Genomic DNA, 15186 nt, shown 5'->3' with positions numbered 1-15186 from the left:
AATGCAATGTGTTGGTTTACTGCAGACAGGATTGTGCTGGGTTTCATCATTGATGTCCTTCCTCACCTGAATACAGAGACACATGAAACAACCCTTTTAAATGTGGCAGTTATCCCCCCACAGAGAGTCGGCTACTGTTCTGCAAGCCGGTTCGCTTGAGGACACAAAGACAACAAAAAAACGAGACATGCTGGTCAAAACACATAATGCCCTGGATTTTTATTTCATTTTGTGACAATTCAAGAGGATTCTTAGTCTTTCCTGTGAATGTGTGTGTGCATGTATGTTTGAGTGTGTGTGAAGGGTCTACAAAAACAAAACAAAAACTCATGAATCAACTGGGCCACTGGAATGGGCATTGGGATTGTGGTACAGACAAAGAGAAACTACAAGTAGCCTTGTTCTGTACCAAACTCTTCACAGAAGAGAGCGATTTGTTTTTTATAAGGGTTTTATCTTTTTTTTTTCCCCAAATGAAGGCACCCGATAACTTGTGGTTCATGGCCTTTCAGCCTTCTGGAGAGTTTTTAAAAAGTAGAGAAAACTTTCTCTTTTTCTCAATATGTTTTCTTCCTTTTTATGTAGAAGCTGGAATGATAATAAATGTCAGTTACTGCAGTGTTTTTCTTCTCCCTTATAGTTTTTTTTTTTTTTAGATCAACAAGTAACAAAAGAATGAAGTTTTTCATGAGGAAATTTAAAATAAAAAGTGGGAAATACAAAAATATTTATTTTAAAAAATGATAAAGGGGGAAGGGGGATTATCTTTTTAAGAAAACAGAAATGGGGCCGTCTGGTGCAAACCAGAGGCCAAAAATCATACAAAAGCAGCATCAACCAATAAACAAATTATATAGTGCTTTGATAAGTCAGAAGCAGCAAAGTCTTCTGGGAAAGAGTCATCATCCCCATTTTTTTGTTACTTGTCTCAGGAATATTATACGTATGGAAGAGCTTTGTGGAAACTGATTAACCCACTGACAAACTGATGCCTACAACAACCAAATTCACACCCGTCGTCGTCGCCGTCTTCTACCGCCCTGCGTCTGAATCTGTATGAACGCATGTATCCATGGATTCAACATGACACATGGGAACATCGTGGAGGAACGCCCAACAAAAACGGGCGAGCTCCGGGCCATGTTCACAACATCCAAAAAAAATACAGAGTTTTTTTCTTTTCTTTTGTTTTTTTTAAATCTAGCTAGACACTGACTACAGCACGGGGAACCGGTGAAGGGTACAGTGTATTAAAAAAAAAGGATTTAAAAAAAAAAACATGAAAAAAAAAAAAAACCTTTGTAAACACGGCACAATAAATAGATCAAACAGCAGGTTCCGCACCATGCATGTGATGACATACATTTTTCTGTGGTACAACTTTCACACCTCATACTCGCACCAGTATGCAGTTTGTAGTTTTCTCTTTTTGATTTTTTTTAATATCTCGAGTGCAAAACATCACAAATGAACAATTCTGTATTCAAGTAATGTTATATACAAGAACAAGGGGGTGGGGTATTACAAATATGCAGTACTGTACATATAATTGCCATATTAAGAATTTACAGACAATCTCTTATTAACAGTAACAAATAGGGAAATGGAGGGGAGGGAGAAATTTTTTTTTGTACGAGACGAGCATTGCAATTAAGTCCCAAAACGGTTGCCATGGAAACCCAGCCTTGCTCATTCGGCCACCACTTTGCTTTCGCCACTAACGAACGATGCATAGCACCTAAAAAAAAAAAAAACAATAAAAAAACACCGACAACAAAAGGAGGTACGCTTCCCCCGTGCTGCGTTCAGGAGGCTACGTAACCTCCATGGCCACTGTGTTCTCTGATAGACTGTTCAGTGCTGGCTTGTCTTGATCGTGATTCTCCCTGAAGACAAACGAGGACAAAAGACACGGTTAGCTGCAGGACGTTACCATTTAAATCAGTAACATCGACATAGCAACAGTCAGAGTTCTTCCTGTCTTTTCTGCTGTAGTTTTTAAACTACAGTGCTTTTTGAATATACTCCATTAAAGAGGAAAATGTGTGGCCAACATCTTTACATAAAAAAAAGTTAAACTAATAAACAAGAGCTAGAGATGATCAAATACTAGAAGTGCTACCCTCCAAAAACACTTTGGGTCCTGCAAAGTAGCTCAGGCTATCAATGATCATACATATAAAACTTAAATAAATGCATTGTTGACAGTAAGTTCATCCCATCAACAGATGTTTAGTTGCAAGAACCTCACCAAGAATTTTAGAACTAAAGGGGGCTGAGAACAGAAACAAACAAAAACTGACTGAAGCATGTTGACACTCCAGACACTCATTTATTCTCCAAATCAACTCTGATATATTAACTTTTCTTTTATGTCACCGGTCAGTCTGCTTTGTTTTCACCCTTTAACGTCTCAACACTGGTTGCATGACTTCCTCACCTGGGCACTATGTCCAGCGGCGAGGCCGTAGTGACCTTGGGTTTCTGACAGTTGGCGGTTGCTGCGGCTGCATGGGCGAGCTTTAAGGCGGATGTTGACATGGTGGCGCTCAGCGTCCGGGGGACGTGGACGCGCTTGCCGGTGGGAACACCCAGACGGAGGCTGTTGTTGTTTCCCAGGAGGACCTGAGTGGCGGCGGAGTTAGTGGTAGTGGTGTTGGCAGGGTGGGCGGTGCCATTGTTGGTACTGGTGGCGGAGGTGGAGCAAGGGTGCAGCAAGGCGGGTGTCGGGGTAGAGATGGGTGGAGCCGGGGCGGCTGGGGATGGGGACACTGTGCTCGAGAGGTGCAAGCCCTTGTAGACACCTGGGGGGGTCAGAAGAAGCCAGGTGGTGGTGGGGTGGGGGAGGGGGTGGGGTTTAGAGACAGAAGGTTTCAATTATCAACTGATCTTTGAGGAAAACTTCCTTTCTTCATATTGGAAACTTCCAATAACTGTGCAATGTACTGTAAAGAGTGAATGCTTTATATAAGAAATGTGTGCACAGCTATAAAAGGATGTCAAACCAGCTCAACACATATCTCAACTTTAAAATATTAAGAATTTGTTACATTCTAACTTTGAGACAGAAGGTCATTGAGCTGGATTTATTCCTTTTCACCAGAATCACAAAGAAAACACCTCAGTTTTCTGTCGTTTTACTTTTAAAAGTAAAGTAGATCCTTGGTGCACTGTTTTCATCTGCAAAATAACCTCAAATGTAAACTCCATTTTGTCATTTCCCTCTGTTTTCTCTGGAATCCTGCTGCCTGAAAGTGACAATGGTAGTTGGGGGGGGGATAACTGCAGGTTTTGTTCTGCCTGCTTCGTGCTGTTATCTAGTCCGTCAGTGCACTCTATTATGGGGTTTTAGGAGAGTAATTACTTCCCCTGATTGTTTGCTGTGGCTGTTCAGTGTCATTGTATTGCCAGACTTGGGTGAAGTGCACTTTAACTTTTAATTGCTTTTAGTATTTATTACTTTGTGGTTCTTTTGGAAAACAAATTATATTTAGGGGAGGTACATATAATCACAAGCTAGGAAGTGTTGACATATGAACCCGTAAATGGTGCTTGCAAATTATAATTATAATAAATCAAGACCAATCACCACCCTCAAATTTTCATTTTCATATCGCGACATAAGTTAGTTGTCATACCTGAGGGGGAGAGGACGCCATTGACTCCGCCTCCCAGGGCTAGCTCCTCCTTGGTTTTGAGAGCCAGCAGTTTGTCGGTGGTGACTAGGGCCGAGGCGGCGAACTGAGCGCTGGCCGGGTCCAAAGTATTCGCCGGGCTCTGTAGGGGACAAGAAGACTGTTCAAGCCACTGATGAAATCAGTCGAGTTTGACGGGCAGAAGGGGCTTGTGGGATACCAACCTTTGTGCTGTTTGTAGTGGCGGTGCTGTTGGCTTGCTGTTGCAGCTGGATCTGCTCCAACTGCTGTTTCTGCATCAGGGCCAGCTGCTCCTGATGCTGCTGGTACTGTTCGGCTGTGAAAGCTGCCAGACAAGAGCTCGTTACAAATCTGGAATTTAAAGTCCTACCATCATATACATAATAACTGATTAAAACCAAAATCAAAAACAAATGGTCTCCAAGAAGAAGATGCACAGTGTCTGTATTATTTCAGAGACCAATTTGTCTAAGTGTGGGTAGTGTGTGACATCTCTGCCACTGTCCCGGATGTGCAGTTTGTTGCCAACAGAAACGTATTCAGTTTATTCACTCGCTCAAGCACCCGACTACTTTTGGAAACAACCCTTTAGTTGAGAAACATGGTGGTCTTAGGTGAAGGACGGTTTGATGGCACACGCTGAGCCACTCAAATCAATCACGCTGCATCTGTGTGGCATGTTAAGGTGTGCGTGGGAGGACACGTATAAGCCTCCGTTCCTCTCTCAACAATAGAAATCTGGCCATGAATATTTGTTTTGGATTTCTTCTTGGTGAATGAAATCATTCGTTTGGCAACAAACTTTCCCCGTAGGGATGGAAGAACGAGATTTTAAGTTAACACTCCTCATTGCTTGACCCCCCAAATAGACCATCTGGAAATGCGAAACTTCGTTGGTATGAGTGTTGACCACTTTAACTTGACCTGAAAATATCTTTTACACTTCAATATGTGGGCTCCATGCAGTCTGGCCGGGGAATTCAACTCTGAGTCAGGTAGTGCTGCTTGCTGTGGGAGGATCATCAACCCACCGGACTCGTCTTGAAAACACAAGTTTTATTCAAGTTTCAAACTATACTTTACAAGACTAAATTTGAACAAATTGTGACAGCATTATAATTTAGCTCCACCCAGTACTTATTTTAGCTGAGTGAAGCTTGAACAGCCCCCGTTGAAGCCGGTTAGCTCCGTGCTGTGGGCAGAAGACTTGCTCACTGCGATTACACTGAGCAGCAAGTGTCTGATTAAGTAGCTTACTTTGGACTTGCAGTTGTGACAAACTGTCTTCTTCACTCACTGAAACACGTGACCGAAAAAACCCGAATATATAACCGATTGCCTGGTCAGCAGCTCAACACCGCCCTTTTTCGGTTGATGAAGCTCCTCATAATACAGTTAGAAAAACATCCTGCATACACCTCAAGCGATGAGTGCGGTTGCTATGGTCTAGAACTCATGTGCTCGCCAACCAGTGCGTTTACTTTATTCACCAAGTAAATCAGTTGGCCTTCATGGTTTCTTGTGTGCATGTTCACCCAGTCTGATTAGCCTCACAGTTAAACATGTAAATAACATGCCGAACGTCTGTTTATTGGCGTTCTTTGGATTATGAATATTTCTAGGTATTAACGTGGCCTTGTGGCTCAGTGCGATATTGATTCTCTGCGAGCCTCTCAGTTCTCCACTTCACAGGATCCAGAACTCATCATCTGAAAGTCACAGCTCGTCCTCTGGCACCGCCTCCATCTAGAACACCCTTCATGCTTCTTTCATGCAATCTGGCGGTGTCATTTAATCAAAAACACTGCACTTATTAATGCAGCACCGCTTACAACATGCCTTTATGTCTGCTCTCTGCAGGATTTACCATGACAGTTAACAGAGTTTCCTGCAAATTGGCTTTATCACGTCTGTGTCTCAGTTGCTTTATGGTTTACAAGTAAATCCTTTTATTTTCCAACAAATCAATGCGCTGTTTTCATGCACATCAAAATCATAAACAACTCCTGTAAACTGCTTGCAGCGACATGAAGACACCAACTGCCTGACTGTCCTCACAGTAATGCCACCAGGGACCTGTGGCATTTAGTTTGTATTCAACGCTCCACGCCTGTTTGTCCACACACCCGAACAAATCCTCTGCATCTCATGAATTTATTTATCAAACCCCAGTGTTAATTGACACCTTGTGGACTGGGTGGGGTGGGAGGTGGTGCACGGTGAATGCAAAGCAACAGCTGCACACGGCGGACTCCACGGACAAAAACAGTCACACAGCAGCTTGAAGGCATGACGGACACTCATCCTGCAATTAAACCCACTCACTACAAACAGACGAAATGATCACCGCAACGGAAGGAAAATGTCGGAGTACAGGGGTAAAAGGGAACACAATCGTGTTTGGGAGTCTCCACTCTAATTCATCCCAAAGGTGTTCTATCGGGTTGAGGTCAGGACTCTGTGAAGGCCAGTCAAGGTCATTCACACCAAACTCTCTCCTCCATGTCTTTATGGACCTTGCTTTGTGCACTGGTGCACAGTCATGTTGGAACAGGAAGGGGTCATCCCCAAACTGTTCCACAAAGTTGGGATCATGGAATTGTCCAACATCTCTTGGTATGCTGAAGCATTCAGAGTTCCTTTCACTGGAACTAAGGGGCCAAGCCCAGCTCCTGAAAAACAACCCCTCCACCAAACTTTACACGTGGCACAATGCAGTCAGACAAGTACCGTTGTCCTGGCAACCACCAAACCCAGACTCGTCCATCAGATTACCAGATGGAGAAGCGTGATTGGTCCCTCCAGAGAACGTCTCCACTGCTCTAGAGTCCAGTGGTGGCTGCTTTACACCACTGCATCCAACGCTTTGCATTGCACTTGTTGATGTATGGCTTGGTTGCAGCTGATCGCCATGGAAACCCATCCATGAAGCTCTCTACACTGTTCTTGAGCTAATCTGAAGGCCACATGAAGTTTGGAGGTCTGTAGTGATTGACTCTATAGAAAGTTGGTGACCTCTGTGACCTATGTGCCTCAGCATCCGCTGACCCTGCTCTGTCATTTTTCGTGGTCTACCACTTCTTGGCTGAGTTGCTGTCGTTCCCAGTCTCTTCCACTTTGTTATAATCCCACTGACAGTTGACTGGAATATTTAGGAGGGAGGACATTTCATGACTGAACTTGTTGCACAGGTGGCATCCTATCACAGTACCACGCTGGAATTCACTGAGCTCCTGAGAGCGACCCGTTTGTAGAAACAGTCTGCGTGCCGAGGTGCTTCCTTTTATACACATGTGGCCATGGAAGTGGTTGGAACACCGGATTTCAATTATTAGTTTTATTTTCTGGTTTTATGTGCTCAGTATAAGACTCTTATTTTACCTTAACCACCCCCCCAAAAACCCCCAAACAAAACGCAACTTGTCTTTCCATCATCCACCAACCTTGTAAACAGTTTCCACTGAGATTACTCTCTACAGGAAAATAATTCATGTGAAAACTTTCAATTATCAACAGTAATTGGTAAATACTTTCTGGGTAAGGCACCGTGCATTCAGTGAGCTTTGGAAATGTCATTTTTAAAAGGAGGGAACAAAGGAAAAAGTATTGGCCTCCATTGTAGAGGGATGATGGCAGAAGTCTCAGGAGCAAATATCACTACACCTCAGCAAATGAAACAAACTACTGGTGAAGCCAGCCACTAATAATCAAAAGCTGAGATGGCGGTGTGAGGAGCGCAGTGTGTTAAAAACAGCAGATCCACCTACCAGCAACGGGTGCGGGTGCAGGGACAACCCTCACTGGGCGCTGTGAGCCATATGGCTGTCCCCCAGCTGTGGAGGCAGAGACTGGTCGCTTCAGGCCTCGACTCAACTTCCTGAATAGCGGGTGGGCGTTGTCGAGCTCATGTAGTGGTAGTGTCCGTGGTCTAAAGTGCCTCCATCGGCACGACTTTATATTCAACAGTATCTGACTGAGGTCCGTGGAAGAGGGAGAGGAAAGAGTGGAGTTGAAGGAGGAGGAACTTCTGTCCGAGGTATTTGTTTCTGAGGTACTGGCAAACTTGTCGGTGGCCGGCGAGCGTGAAGTAGTTGTAGGAGGAGGAGGAGGAGAGGGAGGGAGAGGCAGGTCGAGCATTTCTGGATCCAGTCCGTGGAAAACGTTGTCATAGTCTGTGAACGCCCTGTCCAGCAACACCCTGCAGGAGAGAGAGACAAGGTCAGGTCTTTGTAAAGATAGTGAACCTCCTTTGTCTGGCATCCTCTGAGGTTTGTGTGTCAAAACCCTCTTCACACAATTCTTCATTGCCAATATCAGTTATAATCAAGTAATCCACATATTTTTCAATTAATCTTATAATCAGATAACAATACTTCCACTAAAAGTAGCAAATAAGTTTAAACTTATAAACATAAGTTATAGTTAAGGAGTAAATAAACATGAAGCAGCTTTTGCATTATTGTCAATAAAGACACGTTGTCTGCAGTCACCTGTGAAATTTAAAAATCTGACACTAACATGCTGCATAGCATTTCACAAGCCATAGAAAAAGTTGTAATATGTAACAACTTCCTAAAAAACAATGTCCACTTTATAGAAAACAATCCCTTTCAAATCACCAACAGAAGTGTGTCATTATCTGCAGAGACTCTGAACCTGCCTGTTTCCCCTCCTTTTCTTCTTATCTATCCGTGTTCAGATTTTTTTTGGCCATCAGAGAATTTGGACCCCATGTGGGATTGTAGCCTCCAGACTAAAAGTAGGGTGTGAATCCGTTCTCATTCCCAGCTCGAGCACTGCTGTCCTACCCCCGGTGTACAGACCTGCAGACAGGCAGGCTACAGCAGGATGCAGCGTGCCTTGGGCTGCTTTCACTCAAAATCTGACACTTTCCCACAGATTTGTAAGGAGGTGTGTTTATTTGTGCTTAACATTTCATTCTTCTGATTCATGGCTCGCTGGAACGCCGCTGCGTTCCCTCTCGCTCATTGAGACGGAGAGGAGGGGCACATTTTGACTGCTGTGTTTGCAAACGGCAATGTGAGTACGTATTAGACCTTAAACAAGCTACATACTTGAGTGAATATCAGTTAAGCATGTGACCAAAACAGTTATTTAACTGACCTGCCGCCTCGTCCCACGCGTCGTCGAGCCATGCCAAGGCAGCGCCGCGGCACGGTGAGCGTGGTGAGACTGTAGCGAAAGCGAGCTTCTGCCAAACCGCCCTCCCAGGGTCCGCACCACGGCCAGCTACCCACGCGGTCCTGACGAGTCTGGAACAGAGACAGGATGCTGAACGCCAAGCCTTTCATTCCTATTGTCTGACCCCTTCCTTCTTATTGCTTTAGTGGCCTCGTAAATTATCTACATCTAAAGTAAGAATCCAACACCTCGAATATTGAGATAATCTTAAATCTGTCGTTCTAAAACAAAATAAAAATTAAACTCTAGCCATCTTTTACAGCTTTATATAATACAACAACTCAATGTAGATAATTGTTCCCATCATAACCCGTGCTTAGAAAGAGCATTTAAAAGCATCTACAACCTAAGGGCACCACTGCTGGGACATTATATTCTGTTAAACCCACCAGCATGTAAAAAACAACTCTAATGGGTCTTTTTTTTTTTAATAAAACACGTGAATGAACACAGTACTCACTGCGTAGTACTGGCAGCCTGCCTTCCTGCGAAAGGCGTAGGCACCATCTGGGTCGTTCTCCTCCTCCGCTTCTGATGAGCCTGAGTGCAGCTGTGGACAGAGGTTAAAAGGTCAGTCTCTGGTCAGTGGAAGAGTTGATGACAGAAGCCCACCCACTTGTCCCATGCAGCTTTGCAATTTCAAGTGGGTTTATCGGGACAAAAGGGCAGAGTGCAGCGGAGGTATGGGACGACCGGGTCGCCAAGTGGTTACAGAGACACTCAAGTTTGTTTTTTCTAACCGACTAGCCTTCCCCATTAGTGAGATAAAACCCAAAGAAATTCCAGTTTCCTACAATAAAGCTTTGCAAGATTACCATGACCTGGATGAGAGATAACCATCACAGATAAGTATAAGAATAGAAATAACGCAGAGAATTCACTTGAACAAACCCAACAGAAACAAGAGGAGCAGCCATGCTTGGCCTGCATAGTGTGCTTGGCTTTGCATGACTGAGGCCTGTGCGAGTACGAGTGGTGCATGTACCTGGGAGAAGGGCTCGTCGTCTGAGCTGGGGAAGTCGTACTGGTTGAGGTCCTTGGCATTGAAGACAATAGGACCCTGATGGTGGGGGGTGCCCGATGAGAGGGGCAACGCCTTTTGTTTCTTCTCATACTTTCGCTTCTGCCGGGGAACATCCGTCTTCTCTGGCTAAAGAAGGAAAGCAGCAATAACTTGTGAGACTTTGGAGCGCCGTAAAACCCACACCTTGAGAGACTACGGCAAACCTGCATACAGCTCACAACATCCCATTTAATGCAGACAAATAACTCTTCATATTGGCATGCCCCGACCGTATTAAATAGGTCATTAGATTTATAGTAACAGCATTTTCAAACTTATCCAGTCTAGTGTCAGAACCTTGTTTGTAATGGTGAGCCTCACCTTGGACTTGTAGTCCTTGAGGTCCATGTGGTCCTGGTGTCGGTACTGGTTGGTGACGGGGACCAGGGGAATGATCTGCGGCCTCACCAGCGCCCGTTCAGCCAACACCTCGGCCATCACCTCACTACCATAGTCTGACATGACGTTCCTGGAAAAGGAAAGAAAACGGTCACATTTCAAACCATTTCTTTTGGCAAAGTGGTTTTCCTCCTCAAACTACATGGAAATGAATTTGGAAGAAGAGAGATAGTTGAAGCCCTCAACTGTTCTTTTATCTCACTCTTACACCCTGAGCAGTCACCCCACTTCTTACTTGCTAGCGGCAGCCTGCCAGCCCTGCTGTCTAACTGCTTTTTGTTATACTTCGGTGCTAATGCCTGGTGTGTGTAGCCCCGGCGGCAGGCTCACCTCTTCTCAAAGATCTCCAGTGTGAGGTGCAGCAGCTCTCTCTTGCTCTTCTCCCTCCTTTTGATCATTTCCAGGATGGTGACGGCTCGGCTGAGATCCCTGCGCAGCTTCAGCATCTTCTCATAGGACGCCTCGTCGTTCTTACGGTTCTGTTGAAGCAGGAAATAGATGAGCAACACTGAATATGCAGCATATAAACTGTAATTTAGTGTGATTACAAGTAAACCTTCTGAACAGCACTTGATTTGGTGCTTTGTGTCTTAAATTAGGACACAACACTAAAAGTAAACCTGTTGCAGTTATAATATAGTTATAATGAAACTGCTAACATTTGCAGACATTCAAACTGTTTAAATGCATTGCATGTTGATTTATGTGCATCAAATATGAAGGTCAACATCTGGCAGGTTTTTTGATAGATTACCACATAGAAGAACAATTGCTTAAATAAAAGCAAACTAGTTACTAAGATCAAAGTTAACACCAAGGCTGAATTCTTCAAAATGACCACATGGTGGCATATACATCCTTTCAAAGAGGGGTGAAAAGAAACTACAAATTCATGGAGTCAGAGTTCAGCAGTGTGATATCACTAACTTAAGAAAATCCACTGCAGTCAATGTTAAATTAATAGAATATTATTTTAAGGAAGTGCAGCGTTTCTCAGAGTATCTGGTCACTTTCTCAACATTTTCAATCAAGACATAAGTCTTTTTTAATCATAGTGATGGTATAAAGAAAACCAATACAGTAATTGTTATGTGATTTCAATTCAGAAATTAGATAAAAATAACCATTGCATGTGTGAGACATTTGATTATTTTCTTTGTAAAAAGATCCTAAGAAGAAGAATTTCATGTTTTAAAGTAAGAATTCCCCTCCAGATTTGAGCCTAAGTCAATGCACAGCATCATTATGTAATAAAAAAATAAAACTGGGCAAGAGCTAAAGGATTAAACCACGCCTCCTTCCATATGATGAAAGCCTGGACAAACATGAGTACAGTGATGTGGCGTGGAGCACTGAATTTGATGGATACACTGTTTCAGACCACAAAAGAGACAAGAAACTCATTCTCCCCGCCGCTGGGACACTACTTTGCCGGGAGGAGAGCGGGCGCCAGCTTCCGAGACCGACTGCTGCAGCAACTCCAATACAGCAAATGTGAACTCGAGCACCTCCGTCTCCGGAGCAGCCGTCTGCTCGCCTCTCGGCTGTCGTCTCCTCAGGGAGCAGTGACCCAGCACTGCTGCCGGCCACAAACCCACTGTTCAGCCAACTTTCAACGTTAACATGAAAGCGTGGAGGAATTAACAAGCTTGAACAGCTTGTTGAGCAGAAAGAATAAAACAGAAGACGGGAAGAATGGAAAGCAGACACAATCTGTCACTATTGCCTTGAACGTATTCTGCTGAGACAAAGCATTCGTAAAGCGTCTCACACAGAGCTATGAGTCAAGACAAGACAGTATGCTGCAAGTGGAGCAAGATGCTGTTCACTGCTGGTGGTGCCCGACAGCATTCCTCTGTTGTCGGCCCGTCAGATTCAGTGATTGATAATATACGTCATAACAGGTTAGACACAGCGTTTACCATTTATTTAACCGGATCCTGTTAGTCTGGCTGTGCGTCACAACAGAGTGACACAGTGAATTGTTATCACTGTGAGAAAATTATTGTAAGTCTGTCTATGTTGAAATATTTCCTGCAACAAGGCATGATAATGCATAATGTCTTCCCCAGGTAACCTCACATCGCAATGGATAGGACCAACTAAAAAATACAACAGCTAACAAGACGGAGGACATTTGTATTTGCCATTATTGCAGCTTTGAACGAAAAGAACCAGGGACAACCCACAGAGACGGGTCTGGTATTACGTTTATGGCCACCATCACAGCCGAATACAAACTGCCAATAAAAGCCTACAGACCTTCCTGGTTTGCATCTTCTCGGTGCGCCGTCGAAAGGCCACGTAGGGGTCACTGGTGCTGGAGCCGTCCCGTTTCTCCTGCTTGACGTTGGGGATGAGACAGTTGGCCCTGCTGTTTTTCCTCTTGCGGCTCCAGTAGTCGAAGACCTCCTTGATGAGCTCGTCATCCTCCTTCAGCAACAGTTTGGCCTCAGGAAGGCTTACCGGCTAAACAGACGAACATAAAGGAGTTAAACTTTTTATAAATAAAAGATGCATTTACACAGCATTGAGGCTGATATTATACATTTGTGTTACAAACTATTTAATACAGGAATCACTATTTTTTTCCTTTTCGAAAACTCATTTTCCAATTATCTGTTAGGTATTTCATGGGCTTTTCTTAACAGCTCTCTGAGTTTTAGGGTAGATTGAGTCTCTAACATAGCCGACCTGCTGTCCACTGCCTTTCTCCAGTCGGTCAATCATCTCCTCAAACTGCAGGAAGCTGATCTCCATCTTCTTTTTCAGCTTGTTGACAAACGCATCGTCTTCCGAGTCGAGGTCGTAGTCGGGCTGCTCTGTGTCCAAGCTGAAAGCTGCAGGGAGGTCGAGGAAAGGAAACGGTGACAGATGAGTCGAGGGGCTAATTAAACATTGCAGATTTGTAATCAATGTGTGTCTGCTTAAAAAGACGAATAAATACTAAATTCAATGCCACACTTGCCATGTTTGTTGGTTTTTGCCCCCCTTTTGTAAATCCCATTTTCACTGCCCCCTTGTTAACTTTTGACTTCTTACATGAATTATAGCATTGAGCCTATCCTTTCATCCATAGTGATATGATCCATCTGACTCCACAGCAAACTGACCGTTGAAAGTCAGAAATCAGCTTAATTGGTCCCAGTAATGAACTGAAGGCATGGCATGCAGCATTACAAAACACAAGCTATTTGCCAGCCAAGCTCACTTAACGTCACTGCTGAACACGGCTCGTCTTTGAAATACCAAAGGCAGACTTTTTATGAAGCTTAACTTTTAGTAATTGTTGGCAGAATGACTCACAACAAAGTGCCATTGCTGTGTGTAGTCTACAGTGGTGAATCCCATAAAACGTAAGTCTCAACAAGACACTTTGATTATTAATTAAAAGAAGAATACAAAGACGGGCCCTGTTCATACCGAGAGGTTTAATGTCATAGATACGGATAGTTGCCTGGCAATACGACTTCAAGGCCAGTCTATACCACATGTGTACAAAGAGATACAATACAACCTCTCCTCTAACACAGAAGCAAGATTACCACCTACACAGCAGTCCATGTTTAGAAATCATCAACATTTGAGTATTTAAGCATTTCCACGACAAGGTTTGCAGCACTGCTGCACACCTAAGATCTAAAGGCAGCCTGACACATGAAAGGAAGGATCCCTACACTACAAAAGGAAACAAATCCAAGCAGAAACATTCACAGCTGGACAGCTTACGGATATTGATCAGTGTCCCAGTACCACACACACACAGTAAAACAGAGCCAGGTTGGGCATTTTAAATAGCCTACTGTGTTGCTCTGACTGTTAATCCTTTGCTCCAGTGATTTAAACGAGAGTGGTCATACAACAAAGAGCACAATGCTTTATGAAATCGTGTGCCTGCAGACACACCAGCCACCAAACAAAAAACAGTAAAAAAAAAACAGTTTCTGCAGCTGAAAGGATTCAGAAAGTTTTATTACATTGTAAACTAATGCAATGACAGAGGGATGAAAGGAGAAGTTTATGTTCAGAGCAACATAACTACCCATAGTATCACAGACCGTGCAATAACAAAAACACAGCAGCGACTTATATTCATAAACGTATTATACCTAGTCACCCAGCAAACTGAGAACTGCATCCAAAGAGAAAACCAAGTTTAGTTTCACCTTCAAGTGTCTATATTTGTATAAACCTGATGCAGTTCCGGTCTGCGGTAGATAGAAAAGTCATTCAGCTACACAGGATGAATGGTACCACACTTGACTGGAATGAATAAGTGCTTTAAGAGTGCGGGCCACCCAGCATGTGTTGGATCATAAGGTTAGGAACACTCGATGATTATCAGGCATAATTACACCAGATCGGACCCTCCAGGCCACAGAAAGCATTAAGACTGCCTGGAACTAACAAACTGTATAAAATATATTTTATTATGTGGAGGTTGGTGCATTGCCACCTCCAACTCAATAACTCAGGCTGGCCCAACACTTCAGTCAACACTTTAATGGAGTCTGCATTATTGTGTATATCTATGCTCTATAATGCACTCTGAATATCTGAGGGTTAAAGATATACAGTATATTTTTAGTTGAAGCAGACATTCTTCCCTTTCCTAATGGTTTAGAGCGTTAGGATGTTTCTGACTCAAAAGACAAACATGTAAAAGCTTTCCACTGTGCTGCAGCTTTTTTAAGCCTAAGGTTGTCTCAAGCCTCAGTGTCTGTTGAGTTGGCGTGCTAGTTTTAATGCCACGATTAAACTTGACTTTCCGTTGTTATGCTACGATTCAATTTAAACATTTGCCATTCCCTATGTTGAATTAAAATTAATATGTAAATCGTAACTTGCTTCACCAGCCAATTAGGA

At 43.6% G+C, this 15186-nt stretch overlaps 1 protein-coding gene across 2 annotated transcripts in view; it reads right to left on the bottom strand.

Moving 5' to 3' along the window:
• Positions 1-202: 202 nt before the first annotated feature.
• LOC311012057 (enhancer of polycomb homolog 1-like) overlaps positions 203-15186 on the bottom strand; it is a 31386-nt gene continuing 16402 nt past the window's right edge. For both annotated transcript variants that reach the window (XM_084007355.1, XM_084007354.1), the window contains 12 exons: positions 13015-13160; positions 12583-12789; positions 10651-10799; positions 10243-10390; positions 9844-10008; positions 9319-9408; positions 8781-8929; positions 7424-7854; positions 3860-3981; positions 3639-3777; positions 2441-2804; positions 203-1886 (listed from right to left, as the gene is read on the bottom strand). In XM_084007355.1, the coding sequence (XP_083863481.1) occupies positions 1814-1886; positions 2441-2804; positions 3639-3777; positions 3860-3981; positions 7424-7854; positions 8781-8929; positions 9319-9408; positions 9844-10008; positions 10243-10390; positions 10651-10799; positions 12583-12789; positions 13015-13160 (2183 nt within the window). In that variant the 3' untranslated portion in view covers positions 203-1813. The remainder of the gene's footprint in view (positions 1887-2440; positions 2805-3638; positions 3778-3859; positions 3982-7423; positions 7855-8780; positions 8930-9318; positions 9409-9843; positions 10009-10242; positions 10391-10650; positions 10800-12582; positions 12790-13014; positions 13161-15186) is intronic.

The sequence above is a fragment of the Eutrigla gurnardus genome, assembly GCF_963514095.1.
Source record: "Eutrigla gurnardus genome assembly, chromosome: 4".
NCBI lineage: Eukaryota > Metazoa > Chordata > Actinopteri > Perciformes > Triglidae > Eutrigla > Eutrigla gurnardus.
Note: the sequence above shows the minus strand (reverse complement) of the source record. Positions and strands in the feature narration are given on the sequence as shown.